Source organism: Gopherus evgoodei, chromosome 12 (genome assembly GCF_007399415.2).
Source record: "Gopherus evgoodei ecotype Sinaloan lineage chromosome 12, rGopEvg1_v1.p, whole genome shotgun sequence".
In the NCBI taxonomy this organism is placed as follows: Eukaryota; Metazoa; Chordata; order Testudines; family Testudinidae; genus Gopherus; species Gopherus evgoodei.
The window spans coordinates 3580095-3599795 of NC_044333.1; the positions used below are offsets into that span (position 1 = coordinate 3580095).

The window sequence follows — 19701 nt, forward strand, 5'->3', positions numbered from 1 at the left end:
ACCGCTGACCAGAGCGGCAGCATGGGAATTGTGGGATACTTTCTGGAAAGGCAATAAAATCGGAAAAAGCCCTGTGGTGTCTACCCTGGCTGTTTTGTTGACAGTAAAGAGAGAGGAAAAGACAAGTGTCTCGCAGGGGTGGATGTTTTTTGTCACCAAATCTTGGCGGTTTTTTAAAAAAAATGACCTTGCAGTGTGTACGCTATCACAGTGTTGTCACCAAAAGGCAGTTTTGGGCGACAAAACTTGCCAGTGTCAACAAGCCCTGATATTTCTCTGTGTCCCTGCACTCTTGACTGCTCGGTCGGGCTGGCAGTGAGAGTAGCATGTGGTGTTATCCCTGTAGCCTGCACGAATGGTGCTGGAGCAGGTGAGAATTCTACCACTGCACCACCAATGGTCCAACTTCTTGAACCTCTCTGTGCAGGTGCCTGAATCCTTGGCCTGGAGCCCTCTCCCAAGTCTGCAGCATTATATCTATCCAGCTGCAGTGATGCAACCCCATCAGCAGCAGTGGAGGGGGGATGAGTATGAGACAGGCCTAATGAGAGGAAGAGAGTTCCCTTCCATTGATCTGATGTCTATAGAATGCTGCTGCAGCTCTTTATGCAGATGTGGCATTGAGGATTTGGGTGACTGTTCAGTCACGTTCCGCTGGGTTTTGGGTGTAGGAATATGTTGATCTAAATCCATTGTAGGCTAGTACAGTAACTGCATAAGCACAGCTTGGTCGTGGGTTCTGAAAAAGAGGGGATGAAAACTTTGTTCACTTTGCTCTAAAGAGTTGAGGTTCTACTCAGGGCTGTCCAGAGTGCAAGTCCTAAAATCTCTTTGGTTTCAAGTGTTGTTTTCATGGCAGGAAATTGAATAATTTGCCAATAGTGCCTTAAAAAAGAGGGAGGTGTGAGGTGTTTTTATTTTTAAAGTTTATCCATGGTACACCTTGAATACTGTGAAATTCTGGTAGCCCCATCTCAAAAAAGTTATATTAGAAAGAGAGAAAATACTGAGAAGGGCAACAAAAATGATTTAGGATGTGAAACAATTTCTGTATGCGGAGGGATTGAATAGTCCCAGTCTTTTTTTAATCTGGAAAAGAGACAAATAAGGAGGGCTATGATAGTGGTCTGTAGAATCATGACTAGAGTGGAGAAAGTGAATAAGGAAGTGTTGTTATTTACCCCCTTCACATAACAGAAGAACCAGCAGTCGCCCAATGGCAGAGGCGCATCAGCAGCTCTACATGGCTCTCGCCCACAGGCACCGCCCCCCCCCCCCCCGCCACCTCCCCAGCTCTCATTGTCCGGGAACCGGCCAATGGGTGTGCGGAGCCGGTGCTCGGGCAGCATGCTGAGCCCTGTGGCTCCCCGTCTAGGAGCTGGACCTGCTGCTGGCCGCTTCCGGGGCACAGCGCGGTGTCAGAACAGGTAGGGACCAACCTGCCTCAGCCGGGCAGCACTGCCGCCAGGACTTTTAACTGCCCAGTCTGCGGTGCTGACCAGAGCCGGCACAACCAAGTGCCTGATATTCCACGACCCCAGACTAGGTCGCGACCTGCAGTTTGAAAACCACTGGGCTAGACAGACCATTGGTCTGACTCAAGATGGCTGTTCTTATGTATGCGCTGACCGGGACTTGAATCTTGGCCTCCTGCATGCCAGGGAAGAATTCTCCCAGTGAGCCACGTGTATTCTGAACCGTTCTGCCATAAACTCTGCCGTGTCCTCTTTCCTATGCCAAAGACAATGGGTGCAGTAATAGGAGTGACAAACGCTTATTTTTCTTTCCATGAGCTCCATTGCATCACAGTTACTGCTGCGCCAGCAGTACTTTTGGTACAATAGAGCTCATGGAAAGAAAAATAAGCGTTTGTCACTCCCACTCTCTGTGCTTTGCCAGTGCCACACGTGTTCCTCACTTGGTTGGGAGAAGGAGGGGTCCTTTTGCTGTTAGGAAGGCTTTGGGGGGTGGGTGTTAACTGGAGAAAGCAGTTAATGCTTGTGTTGAGTCTTTTGGGTTTAAGGCTGCGTAGACATTGGGCATCTTTAGGGAGCCTGCCCCAGCCCAGTGCATAGGGAGATTTTTGGGATAGTTGAAGGACTAGAAGAGAGGATGAGCCACTTGTCTTTAGCGGGGTTCCCCCTGAGGAAGTGAGTTCATGCCGCAGTTTCAGGAGTCTGCCATGGCAGAATGTGTGTCTGTCTCATGAAGAGATTGGACCAGTTCAAGGCAGGGCAGGGGTAAATGAGGGGGTAGGAATGAGGAGCAGCCAGTTACTTGTTCATCTGTCCTGTTTTTAGTTGCTGGCTTTCCCTGGGGGGAGTGAGTTGAGGCTCTTTGTAATGAATCTTCCCGCCTGTCCGTGTTTCCTGGGCTGAGGGAGTCTGGTAGCCAATGCACAAGACTCTAAACCATGGCAAATGTCATTGGGGCCAGCATCTCATGCACTGTGGAAGCCAGGCCAAGATATTCTGTCATACAGAAGCTAAAGCTTCCTGTCCTCCCCTCTGTTCTCTGCTAGGTTGGTGCGAGAATTTGTGGCTCAGAACAACACAGCACAGATCAAGCATGTCATCCAGATCCTGTCACAAGAGTTCGCACTCTCTCAGCACCCTCACAGCAGGAAAGGGGGGCTCATCGGCCTGGCAGCCTGCTCCATTGCTCTTGGGAAGGTAGGGGTACCAGTTCTTTGATTTCGCCTGTCACTGTCGCATGTGGGCATCTGCTCCCTGTGGTCTGCAGGCTGCTGGAAAGTGCTCCTCCAGCAGTCTCCTTGATGTCAACGCCCTGCTCCGTGAGGTAGCCTCACCAGTGCACCCAGGAGGGGGTGTGCATCCTAGCCCTGCATTAGGCCCCGGCTGCTTGATGGAAACATTTAATTGTAATTGGCAAACTCCAGCTGCTGGGGAGAAAATGAAAAATTAACATTGGTGCTGGGCTAGGGAAGGAGGTGAACAGGCACGTGACAAGCCATGTCTAAGGAGACTGAGTTCTGTCCACCTCAGAAGAGGCAGCAGAAGTTACTCTGCTCATTATGAGATGCTCAAGGCAAAAGCCATGAACTCCACCAAATGCTGGAGATGTGGGATCAGGTCTGGGAATTTAGTAGACGTTTCAGCATTGCCTGGGCTTTGGAAGATACCGAAGAGAAACAATCTTTTGTGTGAATTATATGCCAGTGCCACGTGCTGATGATCAAACATAGCCCTGTACCACTCACTCCACAACATGGTAGCTTATTGCAGCATATGCAGGCCCTGAACATAGCTAGAACAGAGGCCAGCGCCGGCCAGAGGCTTACCCAAACCATGCTGGGCTGCACAGACAGGGGTAAACAGTTGCATCAATTTACACTGCATCTTTCCATTGGACTTCAGAGTAAGACTTTAGGCTACTTGTAGTACTCACTGAAATCCTAGTGCTGTGCTGTTGCACTGCCACCTTATTGTAACGGGTGTGTGCAAGGGAAAACGTAACTGGCTTCTGTTCAGATTAAGGGTCTGTTCCCCTTTCCTTAGGTCCTTTACGCCGTTCTCCTCAGTGAGAGCACTGAGTAATGGCTGCAGGATCCAGCTTTGTGCCCAGTAAAACAGGGAGGTTTGTGCATGAACAACCTGATCCACAGGCTGAAGTCACAATGGGTTTTGCATCTGACACACACTTAGTTGTGAAAAATGTCTTGATGAGGGAGGAAGGAAAAAGTCAGGCAGTCGGTTTATAGCATTTTGTTCTGCATTTCAGCACAGAGCACCACTCTAGAGACAAGCTATCCCTGTATGAAATCACACATGGTAACCTGCTGCAAAAGAGGCCTAGCATGTGGGCCATACCTCCAAAGCTGCAGACTTTAACTGAAAACAGCTCAGCAGGTTACCTGTCTCCAGCACCCAGACACGCAGCTCCCAATGGGATCCAACCCCCAAATAAATTCATTTTACTCTGTATAAAGCTTTTACAGGGTAAATTCATAAATTGTCCGCCCTCTATAACACTGATAGAGAGAGATGCCCAGCTGTTTGCTCACCTAGGTATTAATCACTTACTCTGGGTTTATTAATAAACAAAAAGTGATTTTGAGTATAAAAAGCAGGATTTAAGTGGTTTCAAGTAATAACCGACAGAGCAAAGTAAGTCACAAAGCAAATTAAAACAAAACACACAAGTCTAAGCCTAATACATTAAGAAACTGATTACAGATAATGTCTTACCCTCAGATGTTCCAATATGCTTCTTTTATAGATTAGACTCCTTCCTAGTCTGGGCCCAATCCTTTCCTCTGGGTACAGCCTTTTAGATCCAGCAGACATCTCAGGTGGTAGGCAGGGGTTTCCTTGTCACTGGCAGCCCCCTTTGTCCTGCTCCACCCCCTTTTTATCCTGCTCCACCCCCTTTTTATAGCTTTGGCACAAGGTGGGAATCGTTTGTCTCTCTGGGTCCCTCCTCCTCCTACTAAATGGGAAAGTACCAGATTTAAGATGGATTTCATTATCAGGTGACATGGTTACATGTCACTGTAATACCCCTAGTCTCCATTCACCGTGGGCTGGCCCACACATACACAGGAAGGCTTTCAAGTAATTAAGGCAATTTACAACTGATTGTTTCTGGAGCACCATTAATGGCCTACACTTAATATGTTTACATCAGTGATACAGGTTTATATCCTATTCTCCTAACTCCCGATATAGAAATAAGACATGCAAACAAATAGGATGAACACACTTCATAGATGACAAGCTTTCTAATGACACCATACAGGGGGTATTTGGCATAAAGCATGTTCCAGTTATGTCATATTCATAAGCATATTTCCATAAAACATATGGAGTGCAACATCACAAATGGGCCATCAAGCAGGCTAGACAGTGCTGATGCCAATAGGAGTGTTGTCACCCAGAAGCATAGCACAGGTTTGAAATACAGGCATACATACATGTCTATAACCCATAATACACAGGTGATACAAACATAAACAAGATTCATATCTAGCAAATTGACATTTTTGCAGATATCTTACATGGCTTATCTGGCTGTGACTGTTGTCCCAGTGTGGGATAACTATGGTCATTCAATTACTGTGAACTGCAAAGAATGGGGCAGACAATCCCCATAGAGCTGGTGGATATTCCAATACTTATAACTTCACATACAAAAATGATACATGCATACAGATAACATAATCATAACCAGCAAAACATAACCTTTTCATAGACTCCACATTCAACAATCTTTGTGCAGTATTTGCTTCGATATATAACCGTGGTTGCAACAAGGATTCATATCGTCATATTCTAATCAGATAACGTCACACCATAGCTAATGCAGGAGGGTCCAAGAGCTGGGGGTAGTAACCCATGCGGTCACATTTCCCTCTGAGGCCTAGTTTTGGTTACAAGCCTGGGCTAAGTGTAGTCCCAAACACTCTCGCTATCAGGTTTCAGCCACGTGATCTCCTGTGATGGGACGAATGTGTTCTGAAGTCTCTGGTTTCAGGAATGGGATTATCACTATTCCAAAGAAGTCTTAATGACCGGTTGTTTCTCCGTGGATACATCATAATGATGATCATGGTGTTATCAGGGAGCCAGAATGCAGTGATCTCCGTTCCTGTGCTGACACTTGCAGCACAAGGCCTGCAATTCTCCAGGGGCATTCACAATACTAATCTGATAGCTCCCTTTGAATCTGGAGCCATGGCGAGATGGTTCAGGCTCGCTTGGTATGATCTGATGTACGAGCCAATGCACGTGAAGGAGGCGATGCCTCATGGCACTGCCACCTGTGGTCGTGTCCTGGTGCTCTGTTGTACAGCGTGCATTGCTAGAGATCAGTCTATTCCGACCGCAGTGGGGACTGGCCCTAACCCTCAGCCTTGTTCTGCCATCAGGATTCTGGGCTGTACCTGAAGGAGCTGATTGAGCCGGTGCTGACGTGCTTTAACGATGCTGACAGCCGACTGCGGTACTATGCCTGCGAGGCCCTATATAATATCGTCAAGGTGGCCAGGGGCTCTGTCCTCCCACACTTCAACGTGCTGTTTGATGGCCTGAGTAAGGTAAGTAGCTTTTCCCCTGTGTCTGCCTTCCCTCCCCCACGAAGGTGCAGAGTGGGAGCCCTCACCTGTCATCCTAGTAAGGGGCCACCAGTGCAGATCCCGCCTGCCGAATGGCAGGGTGTAGGCTTTGGCTTTGGGGACACTCGTCCCTGCTATTGTAGGAATGTCTGCAGAAGGCTTAGGCTGCTACCCTCGCCATGTCTGTCCCTTGCTCACTGTGGTTGCAAGAAGAGAGCTGAGCTGAGGATGCAGCTGGGAAGTGGTGGTCAGGCATTTCAGATCAGGCTTAGTGTCTGTCCACCTTCTCTTGCCTGGGGCACACCTTCCACTCAAGGTGGTGTGAGCCCAGCACTGCCCCATGCAACCATCTCCCCAGTCCCTTCCTGGAAACTCATTCAATTTCTAGTCTGAAAGGAAACTGCTGGCAAGCAATGAAGTTGATTTAACCTATGCAAGTGTCAGGGATGTCTTCTCATGGCTAATGACCTTGGGCATTGCTAGGAACCCAGCACAAATACAGGAACTCCTCACTTAAAATCATCCCGGTTAACGTTGTTTTGATAAGTTGCTGATCAGTTGGGGAACATGCTTGTTTAAAGTTGTGAAATGCTCCCTTCTAACATCTTTGGCAACCACCTGTTTTGTCCACTGCTTGCAGGAAGAGCAGCCCCTTGCAGCTAGCTGGTGGGTGGTTGGAACCACGGTGAATCAGCAGCCCCCCTATCAGCTCCCCACTCCCCAAAGTTCTCTGTGCAGCAGCTGTCCCTCCCCCCACTGCCATGTGCTGTTCCTGCCCTCTGCCTTGGAGCAGCTGCCAGAGACTCCTGCTTGCTGTACGAGGGGAGGAGGGGAAAGAGGGTCTAATGTCAAGGTGTTTCCCCCACCCCCCCGCTCCTGCACCCCGCTTACCCCTATCTTCCATAGAGCAGGGGGACACACGACGGAGGGAGGGAGCTTCTAGGCAGTCGCTTCGGTCTCAGGTCTCAGCAAGCTGATTTAATTAACAAGGCAGTGTACTTAAGCCTGGGGTCAGCTACTTAAAGGGGAAATGCGCATATTTTCTCTCACACACAGGGTGTGTCTCTGTCTGCCCTTCCTCCTTTCCTGCTGCCTTGTAGAGTGTTGTGAGAGTTAACCCTTGAGGGCTCAGTCAATTGCTAGTTCAATTTAGCAGTAAGGCATTCCCTGGAAATATCCCACCCTCTGACTCCTCCACCTCAACGAAGCTTCACAGTCATCATCATTGTGTACCAGTATTAAATTGTTTGTTTAAAATTTATGCTGTGTGTGCATATACATATATAAAATAGAGAGTTTGAGAAAAATTTCCCTGGACCCTCACCCCCCATTTACATTAATTCTTATGGGGAAATTGGATTCTCTTAACATTTTTTTGCTTAAAGTCACATTTTTTCAGGAACAGAACTACAGCGTTAAGTGAGGAGTTCCTGTACACTGGTCGGTCGGTCGGTCTGTGTGTGTGTGTGTGTGTCTCTCTCTCTCTCTCTCTCTCGAACCCTGGAACCTGTGATGGCATTTGTGTTTTTGTAACTTGCAGCTTGCCGCTGATCCAGACCCAAATGTGAAAAGCGGCTCTGAACTACTGGACCGACTTCTCAAGGTAATTCCCATTTCCCTTCTTTTAGCTGACTCTCCTAGGGACCCATGTCAGAAGGCCCTGGAGTGGGACAGAGTTATACTTTTGTTACATTTCCAAGAGGCTGTACCAGCCAATACCATCACAACTTCACCCTGTGGCTGTGGTAATTTCTCTTTCCTATTGGCTGCTGCTCTGGTGGAATGAGATTTTGCTTTGCTGGCCATCTCATTGCTAAGGCTGCATACACTTGACGTGTGACTAGGGGCGGGGAGGAGTTGCCTTGAACACAGCAATGGGTGAATGTTAATGAAAAGCTTATTGGAGTACCTGTCCTCACCATGCTGCCCTAGGGGAAGGCTCCAGTGTGATCAGAAGGTTGCATCTCCCTCACCAGGTACAGAGTGGCGTCTCTACCTTTTTTTGTCTCTTTTGTCCGGGTTCCTTGTTCAGGCAGGTGAGCTGAACTGCTCTGTCTGAAGAGCAGAAGTTGCCGTCTGGAGCCATTAATTCCATTTCCTGATCTATACACAGTGTGGTTCTTACCTGCGCAAACCTCCAAATGCTTCCTGCTCCTATTTCTTCCTCCTCCTCCTCCTCACTCATCGGGCTAACGGGCCCTTGCCCACTCCCTTCCCTGCTCCCAAATGCCAGCCCAGCGCTTGGCATGGTGCAGAGATCCCTGCTGAGGAGGTAGCAGAGGGTCACTGTGGGAGAGTCCAGCCCTGCTCACACTCTCCTGTCCACTGTCCCATCAGACTGGAGCAGAGGGATTCACTGTTGCAGGAGATTAGTCATACAGTGGAGGTGAGCCCTGAAAAGGACTCGGGACACTTGTCGTTACATATCAGGGTGGTTCAATCACATGCTGTGGGACATGAACTGGTCAGTGTGTGAATCAAGGAAATCTTCCCCCCGCTTCCATGTTCAGGGTTGTGCATTGTGGGGAGCGAGTCTTCACCTGTTTCTGACACCTCAGTACTGGCCACTGCCAGAGGGAGGATGCCTGATTCTCTGACCAGTTAGGATACACCCTGTGGCCCTTTGGGTCAGGGACCGATAGCTGAGAGTCATCGCCTGGGCCTGGAATTGGCTGGTTTGAGCCCATCCTCTGTGGGTGACTTTTCACTTTCTAAAATATGTTCAGCCCCCAACTCGCTAAAAATAGGATGTGGCCAGCTGGTGCTTGCGCTGGTGCATAGGATCTGAGCGCTGGGGGGGCGAGGGGTGAGTCCCATTGCTGCCCTAATGTCTGCCAATGGTGTTTGTTTCACAGGACATCGTGACTGAGAGTAACAAGTTTGACCTCGTGGGTTTCATCCCGCTGCTGCGGGAGAGGATTTATTCCAACAACCAGTATGCCCGACAGTTCATCATATCCTGGGTAAGTGCGTACGGCACAGCACTTGTGCTATCTGCTCCACTGCTGAGGCTCTAGCGAGGGGCGACATGGCTGTAGCCCAGGGCTGTCGAGCTCTTGTCCTGGCGAAAGCTATCCAACAGCGGTGGCTGGGCTGCAGCTGGGGTTCAGTGTGCCCATCATCATAGCGTCTAGGCACATGTCCTGCACTGACTTAGCAGATGCAGATGCACGAGGTTCACTTGTCTTGTCCTCAAACTCACTTGCTTCTTAAAACGTTGAATCACTTCTGGCTTATTTCCTGCAGTTGGCCATAGCTGTTGGCTGATTAGCTCTTGGCATTCCTGTTGCCATGGACTTGCAGAGTCCTAGAAGATAATGAAAACACGTAGCACATGCCTAACTTGCATAGCTCTTTTTACGTTCAAAGTAAGAGAGCAAACAACCCTTCCAGTGCCAGGAGGGAGGATCAGTATCCTCTGTTTTACAGCTGGGACGGGTGTCATGGACACGGTGACAACGCTGGGATGAGAACTGCCATGTTCCCTGGTACTGAGTCCATTGGCCAGCACTGCCCCTTGCAATGGAGAGTCCATTAGATCTGGGGTAGTTTATTTAACTTCTAGTCTTCTCTGAAACTCACCAGGACTCTTGTCTTCCTTGCCCCTTCCCTGAGTTAGATCCTGGTGCTAGAGTCAGTGCCGGACATTAATCTCTTGGATTACCTACCGGAGATCCTGGATGGGCTCTTCCAGATCCTGGGAGACAACAGCAAAGAGATCCGGAAAATGTGAGTTTGGGGATGCGCGGAGCACTGGGTAAACATTTGTTGGGGGGCTGGTGGGAGATGTGCATATTTCCCTGCCTTGGGGCTGGGGTGAAATGCTGCTGTCTGCTCCATAGTCAGAGACTCTTCCACTGTCCACAAACCAGAGCTATGTAACAAAGGCACAAAGGAGTGTGCATTGCAAGGTGGAGCAAACTGGTTGTCTTAATAAATGGGCTGAAGTCTAGGCCAGCATCGTGCCGCTGCTTCCTTCTCACTCTGGCCAGAGTTGACTGTAGAGCAGCAGTTCCCCAACTTTTTGCTGGCATGACCCCATTTTAATGAACAGTTTCCTTCCAGGATGCCAGACAGGATGGAGGGTGGGATTTGGAAGAGCAAAATGGTGCCCTCAGTACACCATGACCGTGCAAGCACCATATGTGCGAAGTCATGCTGTGCAGAGCACAATGATTCTCAGACTTTTGCACTGGTGACCCCTTTCACCCAACCAGCCTGAGTGTGACCCCCCGCCCCGCCTTATAAATTTAAAACGCTTCTTTTTTATATTTAACGCTATTACAAAATGCTGGAGGTGAAGCAGGGTTGGGGGAGTCTGATAGCTCATGACTCCCCCCACATAATAACCGCGTGACCCCCTGAGGGGTCACGACCCCAGTTTGAGAACCTCCGATGTAGAGCATGGTTCTCCTGCTGCCCTGATCCAGGCAGAGATGGTGTCTGAGGGGCAAGGTGCTGACTGCTGGGTCAGTGAGGCAGCAGCTGTCCATGGGTTTGTCTTCACTGCAGAGTTAGCCTGAGGTGTAACTGGAGTAACCAGCTCCTGTCCCCACACACACGTCTCTACTTCGAGCTCAGGGGTGCTGTAAACTCCAGCTCGCTGGCCTGGCACGGGACGTGGGTTGAAGGTTAAGTGCTGCTGATGCTCAGGCTCAGTAATGTGGTGGGGACGCAGCTGTTCTGTGCAGCTAACAGTAAGTCGGCGCAGCCAGTGTTGTTTTGTAGTGTGGCTGGGCTGACTCAAGGGGAGTTAAGCTGAGTGTGGATAACTCACAGACATGTGACCGGTGATGGAAACGCTCAAGCCCCCTGTTATGAGGAGTGCTGACCAGCCCAGCTGGTGGCAGAAGATAACTGCAGTGAGTCTGCATGTAACTGGTGGTGATCATCTCGCTCTTGGTGTCAGTTCATATGTACCCAGAAAGGTTGCTGTGTGTCTCCCTGTGCTATGCCCGCTAAGAATGAATCTCTTAACTGGCTGTCCTTCCGCCCTGCAGGTGTGAGGTGGCCCTGGGGGAGTTCCTCAAAGAGATCAAGAAGAATCCTTCCAGCGTCAAGTTTGCAGAAATGGCCAATATTCTAGTGATTCACTGTCAGGCTTCTGGTGAGTGCAAAGCCCAGCATGCTGCATGGCAGCCACAGTCCCTGTGACTCCGATCAAACCTTTGATTCAGGACTGAAGTCTGTTAATGGTGTAGATAGCACAGTTCTCCTCGACAGCTCCCCACTGCCCAGGGAAAACAGGCTACAGTCTCAGCACCAACGCAGCACTTCTTTTCGATCATGGTTCGCTCATGGCTGAACCAGCACCAGGCCTTGGGCAGGGGTTCTGTTTTCAAAGGGAGGATGAGCTGCTTTGTGTGGCGCTCTGAAAATCCTGTCCTGGGGAACTTCCCGCCATGGAATATACTTGGAAAGCTTTTTGATTCGGGCTGGCGGAGAATTGCACTCCTGGCCAAAGCGTGGGATCCGCGTGTTAGAGTTCAGTAAGCCAGGCTCCATACACAGTTAGTGTCCATTCACCTACCAGCACGGTCTGGAATTAGAAATGTTAGGGTGTGGGATGCACAAGCGCTCACCACTGCCCCCACCCGCTCCCATGGAACCAGTGCCTTCGGGGGCACAGTGTGAAGCCGTCAGGGAGTGCCTTGGCAGGTCACTGTTCAGGTTGATTCACCACTGTAGCCTACCAGTTGTAAGTTTTTCCGCCAGTAAAATGGAGCAGGGTGCTGTTTCTATAGCCCCTTCTGTCTGAGTGTCAAGTGTTGTATAGTGACAGTAGCAGGGGCTTTGCCCCGGCACCGGGATCCCTCAGTAATGATGTTCCAAATGTCACGACTCAGCAGGGCGGTTTGGACCAGTGACATTCGAGTGACCGGAGACCTTGCAGCAAATCCAGGCCCTGGTTTGTCCCATGCTGGGAAATGCTTTTTCACACTCTCGCCAAGCACAGGATTCTGCTAAGATGCCTTGGCTCAAACAGGTTCCTCCTGACTTAATTAGATGAAAAGACCTTGGAGCTGCCCATGTGAAACCCTGCTGGAAGGTGGGCTCAGGCAGTGGCCAGAGGGCTAGCAGCATTGCAAGCACGGCCAGCAAGTCTGGGTCTCTGGGCATGCTGCTGTGCCCTATGGCCTTTAATGCTGTCAGCCCTGTGAAGTATTGCTTGCATTACATCGCTGATCCATTACACCGGAAACATGGCCCTCCAACCAGCAGTGCCTAAAGTGCCCCAATCTAGACAGGCCTGAATGGGATCTGCAGGCACTGAGCACCAAGGACACTTATTAGAGTTTTAGGCAGTAGCGTGTCGTCTGTGTGTACCACCTGCATTGCATGCTCCAGAATTCAGTGCCATAGGAACGTGAAAGCCCTGAATATGACTGTGGCCATGGGACGCTTCTGTCAGACCCCAAGCATGCATGGAGTTATCACTGTGTAAAACAAAATGGTGTCCTCCACACAGCGTGAACTCGCACGCCATTGTAGAATTGCATGCCTTGCTAAAAATGCCATGGCACACCACTGAATTTAGGTGTCCCAAGGACTGAAAATTAGGGCCACGTGCCTCAGGGTTTCTGTGGTGTAGATAATTAATATGTTTAGAGTTTCTCGTTTTAGGTTTTACCTGATAAACACAGATAAAACACCCCATACAAAACCCACCAAAAACGATTACTCAATTCGTGTTGGCTTCATCCCTTTCCCGATGCAGATTGTTCAGATCGTGATGTCCCTGCTTTGTGGCTTCTCTACACAGGGCAGTGATGTGGACTATGAGCTGTGATTTCTAAAGCGTAATAAAGTGTTGTGCATTAATTGGTCCATGTAGACCTTGCCTGGTGCTCACTAAAGGTTCCTTAGTGCGTTTTAGAGGAGTGCTGTTTGAAACAGTGCTACTTGTACGTACAGAGAGAGCCCTGAAAACCCTGATTTTTTTGGACATCTACATAGAAATAAAGAAACTCTGAAATATACTGCACGCTTTTCTCCGGCAAAGTGCCATCCAGTGGACCCTGCAGGTACGTGACATGGACGCAGACAGACCGCTTTGGTACTCTGTGAAAGGGCTTGTCTGCACAAAGGTGGCATCTCTTTACAAGCAATCTAATTACATGTTGCAAACCATGGGGGCACACGTATTTTGAATTGAAAGCAATTGTATCTATTTAAAATCTCTGAATTTACATACGCCAGTTAAGCCTGTAAACTAGATCTGCCTCAGTTTTAGAATGCCAAGTTTCATCTCTGTCTAAATTGGTATTGATTATAAAATAACACCTCTAGTAAAACTGGTGTAACTTTGTGGCACCCAGGCTTGAGCAGCTGAATCCGGTTTCGTTGGGTTATTGATGGAACAGTTTAAAAGGGTTCTGTTTGATTCCGTGCATCCTGCTATGTGTGTGGCCTCTTTAGTGGGGATTTACCCAACTTCAGCCATTGGCAACTCCCGCTGCCTTAGCTGCACTAATGCTGCAAGCCTTGGGTGGAGACAGGGTAAACTGCTCTAAGCTGTGATCTGCCTGGGTGCAGTTTACTCAGGTCTCAAGCAGGGGCTTGCACAATCTGTGCAAACAGAGGCTGTTCCTTCCTGGACTGGTGTTCACATTGCTGGTGAGTGGGTGGCTGGATCAGTGTGGAGGAGGCTGGAGGCCAAGGGGAGGAAGGGGGCCATCTGGGTGGGCAGCCAGCACTCACCCTTTTACTGGTTTCATTAGTTTTTTCAGCATTTTCTTTAAAGCAACCTCCCCAGCCCTTGTGGTTCTGAAAGAGACCCCCTGAGTGGGAGCCAGTGCAATGCTGTCTGCCTGTGTTTGCGGACAGGCCTCTCCAGCTACTGCTCTGCGGCAGAACATGGAGAGTTAAGCAATAAATCCCCATGCGGCCTCAGGGGAAGGAGGGAGGCATGTAGCACATACATGGGCTGACGTGTTGTGGTGGTGACTTAGCTCTACAATTACTGTGGTGAGGAGCGTGTTATAAATGCTTAGCATTGAGGCATGTGCTGTTCTCATGAATGTCAGTGTGGGTTAACAATGAAGCCTAATGATTACCAGCACATCTGCATTTAGCATTTTCACTAAGCATTTTTAACATCCAGCTACTCTGGGCGTTTGTGGGATGGATCTTCAGGAGAGCAACCCTCACGATGACCCTTGCTGATGACACCAAAACCAGAAGTCAGTTGTCAGCTCATTGTGCTTGTTGCATAATTTGTTGAGTTTGATCCATCTGGGCGCCACCTGCCTCTTCCTCAGCTCTCCTTGGTCCCTATCTTTCAGATGATCTGATTCAGCTGACAGCCATGTGCTGGATGAGGGAATTCATCCAACTGGCTGGCCGGGTGATGCTGCCCTACTCCTCAGGGATCCTGACCGCCGTTCTGCCGTGCCTATCCTACGATGACCGGAAGAAGAGTATCCTTGTTATCCAGATCAGGGGAAGCAGGCACTGCTGCCAAACCCCGGCATCTCTGCTTCCTCTCAGTCATACAGTCGTCACCAGGCGCATGTAGCTATGTACGGGTATTCTGGGGGCTTGGCAAAACTCCTCAGGGAGCTAATTCCAGCACTCCTGGACAGAAAGGGTTTGGTGGAAGGTGGGAAAGAAACAAAAATTGTTACAATCTTACCCCTCCTTAGGCCCCTAGGTGATTTAAATGACATGACCACGCCTGTGGAGGAGGGGAATCCAACTAGGTAAGATCTCTGTTGGGGAGGAGGGAAATCACATGCTGCATGTGTAATGGGGCCACTACTGGCCCTTGGTGTCAGTCAGTGGTTAGCCTGGGAAAATCACCTTCTTGGGGCATGAGCGTGTGAACTCAGGAATGGCCCCTTCCTATAGTGATGCTTGAGTCCCCTTGCAGCACTGCCTCCAAGCGGGATGAGCTGCCCCATCTCTGGAGTGTTAGCGCTGACATCTGATCACTTCACAGGACATATCTGGTCACCTGAGCAGACACTTCCAGCTGTGCACTCTGGTGTGATGTGGGAGAAGAGAGCTACTGGGTTCGGGGTTACCGAGTTGGGACATAAGGAATTAGCCAACCCTCCTGCCACAAATATATAGTTTCCTCCACCTTTCCCCACAAAGTGGTGGGACAGCTATCAGAATGTATAGCTTACAGGGATGCCATCATGACTGGACGGGAGTGGGAACTATGTGGGGTAGGGGAGGAGGAATGGTTCTGATGTATTCTTCTGGGTCCCTGCCGTGTGGCTTGTCTAAGGTGCTGCGTAAAGTGTCTTGGATTAGAGTGTTCCTTACATCCTCTCTGCTCAGGCATCAAAGAGGTAGCTAATGTGTGTAACCAGAGCCTGATGAAGCTGGTCATCCCAGAAGATGACGAAACAGATGAGGGCAAGCAATCCCTGAGCCTCCAGATGGAGCCCAAGCAAGAGTCCCTCTCCCAGCAAGAGGTGACTTCCAGCAGTGAGTCCTTTTTCATCTTGGCTTTGTCAGGACGGCATCCAAATAGTGAGCATTCTGGTCCCAGGGCTGCCTGTTCAGACACATTCCGGTCAGGGCCTTGGAGAGCGGATGGGCAGAGCACTTGCGAAGTGCGACATGGGACGTGTTTATTAGATCAGTCTGTCATAGAATATCAGGGTTGGAAGGGACCTCGGGAGCTGTCTAGTCCAACCCCCTGCTCAAAGCAGGACCAATCCCCAACTAAATCACCCCAGCCAGGGCTTTGTCAAGCCTGACCTTAAAAACCTCTAAGGAAGGAGATTCCACCACCTCCCTAGGTAACCCATTCCAGTGCTTCACCACCCTCCTAGTGAATTTTTTTCCCTAATATTCGACCTAAACCTCCGCCACTGCAACTAGAGACCATTACTCCTTGTTCTGTCATCTGCCACCACTGAGAACTGTCTAGATCCATCCTCCTTTGGAACCCCCTTCCAGGTAGTTGAAAGCAGCTGTCAAATCCCTCCTCATTCTTCTCTTCTGCAGACTAAATAATCCCAGTTCCCTCAGCCTCTCCTCAGAAGTCATGTGCTCCAGGCCCCTAATCATTTTTGTTGCCCTCCGCTGGACTCTTTCCAATTTTTCCACATCCTTCTTGTAGTGTGGAGCCCAAAACTGGACACAGTACTCCAGATGAGGCCTCACCAATGTCGAATAGAGGGGAATGATCACGTCCCTCGATCTGCTGGCAATGCTCCTACTTATACAGCCCAAAATGCCGTTAGCCTTCTTGGCCACAAGGGCACACTGCTGACTCTTATCCAGCTTCTCGTCCACTGTAATCCCCAGGTCCTTTTCTGCAGAATTTCTGCCTAGCCACTCGGTCCCCAGCCTGTAGCAGTGCATGGGATTCTTCTGTCCTAAGTGCAGGACTCTGCACTTGTCCTTACTCATAGAATATCAGGGTTGGAAGGGACCTCAGGAGGTATCTCGTCCAATCCCCTGCTCAATGCTGGACCAATCCCCAGACAGATTTTTGCCCCCAAATGGCCCCCTCGCAACCCTGGGTTTAGCAGGCCAATGCTCAAACCATTGAGCTATCCCTCCCCTTTTGAACCTCATCAGGTTTCTTTTGGCCCAATCCTTAATTTGTCTAGGTCCCTCTGTATCCTATCTCTAGCCTCCAGCGTATCTACCACTCCTCCCTGTTTAGTGTCATTGCAAACTTGCTGAGGGTGCTGTCCACACCATCCTCCAAATCATTAATGAAGATATTGAACAAAACTGTCCCCATGACCGACCCTTGGGGCACTCCGCTTGAAACCGACTGCCAACTAGACATGGAGCCGTTGATCACTACCCGTTGAGCCTGACGATCTAGCCAGCTTTCTATCCACCTTATAGTCCAATCATCTAGCCCATACTTCTTTAACTTGCTGGCAAGAATACTGTGGGAGACCGTATCAAAAGCTTTGCTAAAGTCAAGGAATAATCAGAATCAACTAAGTCAACACTTTCCCCACTGGCTTCAGTTCTTTAGCTGCAGACCAGTTGGCTAAATGCGGTATAAAACGTTGGGTTCCCTGGCACTTCAAATTCTATTTCACAGCTGTGGCCTCAGTCAAGAGAGACATTCTGATCTCTCGTCGTACAGTACGCAGTACAGAGGATCTGCTCATCCTGACTGGAGCTTGAGGCTGTGTCTGCACCGCAGGGACTGTACCTGCACAGCTACAGCACCATAGCTATGTCAGCCTAATCACATAGTGTGGACACAACCGGTGCCGGCAGAAGGGGTTTTCCATCTGGTGTAGGAACACCGCCTTGACACTGGGGGTTGGGTCGGCATAGCTACAGCACTCAGCAGTGTGGATTTTTTACGCTCCTCAGCGGTGCTGCTATGTCAAACTCGATTGTACGTGTAGACCAGGCCTGAGTGCTTCCATAAAATTCAATCCCAGACAGCACTGAGTGTTGTAACGTGGCATGCCCCTTTACAATGAGCAAAGTATCATCAGCGTAGCCCTTGCTCAGTCTGAAGTCAAATGCTGCAATGCAGTGGTTGTCCGTGGAAGCTGTTTTCTGAATATTTACATCGTGGCAGTGAAATGATTTTTCCTTCTTCCTGGTTGTAGGTTAGGTCAGTACGTAATTAACATGGAGTCTAGGGACACGGCTCTAGCCTACTTCATAGGCCCCTCTAAGCGTCGTTATTTGGGATTGATGAGAATTGTAATTATCTCACTCAAGTGCCAGCACAACCCAAGTAGTGTGCGTGTGTGTCCCTAAACCTTGTCACTTGCCAGCTACTGGAGTATTTAAAGGGGCTCTGAAAAATCACATTTCTGTCTGAATTATTTTGCCTTCTACCATAATGTAAAACCCAAGGCCACTGTAATCGACAGACTTTTTTCTCCGGTTTCCTTTATGCACTTGCCAGAACCATGTGTATTTGTGATTGACAATGCACAGGAGCCCCTGTCAGAGGCCAGGACTGCATTGTGCTAGGTGCTGTACAAACAGAGAACAAAAAGACAGTCTCTTCCCCAGAGCGCTTGTAGGTTAGTCAGTTTCATGGCTCCCGTGTATGGTTTGTGAGAGTTTCTCTTACAGGGCAGCAGTGGAAAATAAAGCATCTTTCAAGGTAAGAAAACAAGACCAAAACAAGCCAATCCCTAAGAACCCAACACTGTGTGACTAGATCCGCCCAGCGTGCACTCTGGGACTGCAATGGACCCGCTGTGCACCCCTGACACTGTCCCCCTCCTTGCCCCTGCTTGCTGGGAGCCAATTAAAAAAAAAACCAGCAATAAGCTAGAAGCCAAAAACTAGCCAAAAAGCAACCCACAAGCCAATTAAGCCAAAAAAAGGTGCAATTTCTGCATTTTTTCCACGCGTTTGGCATGTCTGATGACAACTAGGATAAGTGAGGAAAGGTTAGAGAATAACCCTCCCTCCCCTTTTTCATTTTGTTGTCTTTGCACACTTGACAGCAGTATCATAGTCTGTCACTGTTTCTGTTGCATAGTCCTTTTCTCCTGTTTGTGTTTAAAAACAGGGGAAAGAAATAGAAATATGACTGTAAAACAATAAACTACCTGGAGAAATCACAGTACAGGTGAAATACATTAAAACTACTTATAAATAATTGTTGGAACTAATTACAATCAACTTGATGGTACCTATTAGTCATTTTTAAAGACCATACATTTACCTAATTTCAGAATCTATTAAACCTGCCAGATTTGCTAGGCTGGTCAAAAACCCATACCCTGCTACAGGCAGACTTGGAGCGGCTAGTGACACTCTATATGTGCTGTCAGCACCAAGTCCTGAGTAAAAAGTGGTTTGACTTTGTGCAAAATGTCAAAATCTGGCAAAAACCCAGCTTCCCTTCAGTCACTCAGCATATCCCAAAATGGCGTTGCATGCTTTTCAGCCACGGTGCTAGGATGGACAAAAGCATCCCAGCACACTGTGCCCTCCAATCTCCATGGGGTGCACACTCTGACCCTGCCTGGCATCGCTGGTGGGGCAACCCAAGAGAGACGACAGTCCTTAGTACACTGTGTGTCAGTGACCACAGGCGATGGCATCACACCTGGTGTTGTGTAGTGAATTTCCCAGATCTATCTTAATCCTAGGACCCAGTGAGTCTTTGGGACAGCATGTAAGAGGACATGTAAGTGTTCACAATGCTCATAAGAAGAGCAACAGTACTTCACAAGTCCTCTGTCAAGTCACTACATGGTAGGCCCTTAGGATCTTCTAATTTGGCTTGATCGTCACCCGATAAGTTATTTATCTGGGCTATCCGGCTTATAGCCAACAGTTGACACAGAAGTGTGTTCAGTAGTTAACTCCTCCTCACGTAGTGGTCTGGTGCAGCGACCAAGAGACAAACTTCAAAAACAGACTCCAATGAGTAACTGCTGAACTTGAATTAATATGCAAACTAGATACCATCAATTTGGGCTTGAATAGAGACTGGGAATGGCTGAGCCATTACACACACTGAATATATTTCTCCATGTTAAGTATCCTAACACCTTCTTGTCAAACTGTCTGAAATGGGCCATCTTGATTATCACTACAGTTTTTTTTTCTCTTGCTGATAATAGATCATTTTAGCTAATTAGCCTCTTGGTGGGAGTTGGTTGGGCAACTCCCACCTTTTTTATATTCTCTGTATATGTATATATATCTCCTCA

General features: G+C 48.9%; 1 protein-coding gene across 5 annotated transcripts in view; it reads left to right on the forward strand.

The window, feature by feature from the left end:
• The window catches only part of VAC14 (VAC14 component of PIKFYVE complex), a 201905-nt gene that overhangs the window by 13131 nt on the left and 169073 nt on the right, over positions 1–19701 (forward strand). For 4 of the 5 annotated variants that reach the window (XR_004002856.1, XR_004002857.1, XM_030582196.1 and 1 more), the window contains exons 2-9: positions 2522–2672; positions 5888–6055; positions 7614–7676; positions 8929–9036; positions 9693–9802; positions 11074–11180; positions 14359–14493; positions 15362–15511. Coding sequence is in view for 3 of the 5 variants with exons in the window: in XM_030582196.1 (XP_030438056.1) it covers positions 2522–2672; positions 5888–6055; positions 7614–7676; positions 8929–9036; positions 9693–9802; positions 11074–11180; positions 14359–14493; positions 15362–15511 (992 nt within the window). In the remaining 2 variants the exon portion in view is untranslated. Of the gene's footprint in view, positions 1–1335; positions 1428–2521; positions 2673–5887; positions 6056–7613; positions 7677–8928; positions 9037–9692; positions 9803–11073; positions 11181–14358; positions 14494–15361; positions 15512–19701 lie in introns of all 5 variants that reach the window. The other variant, XM_030582198.1, reaches the window with a different exon arrangement.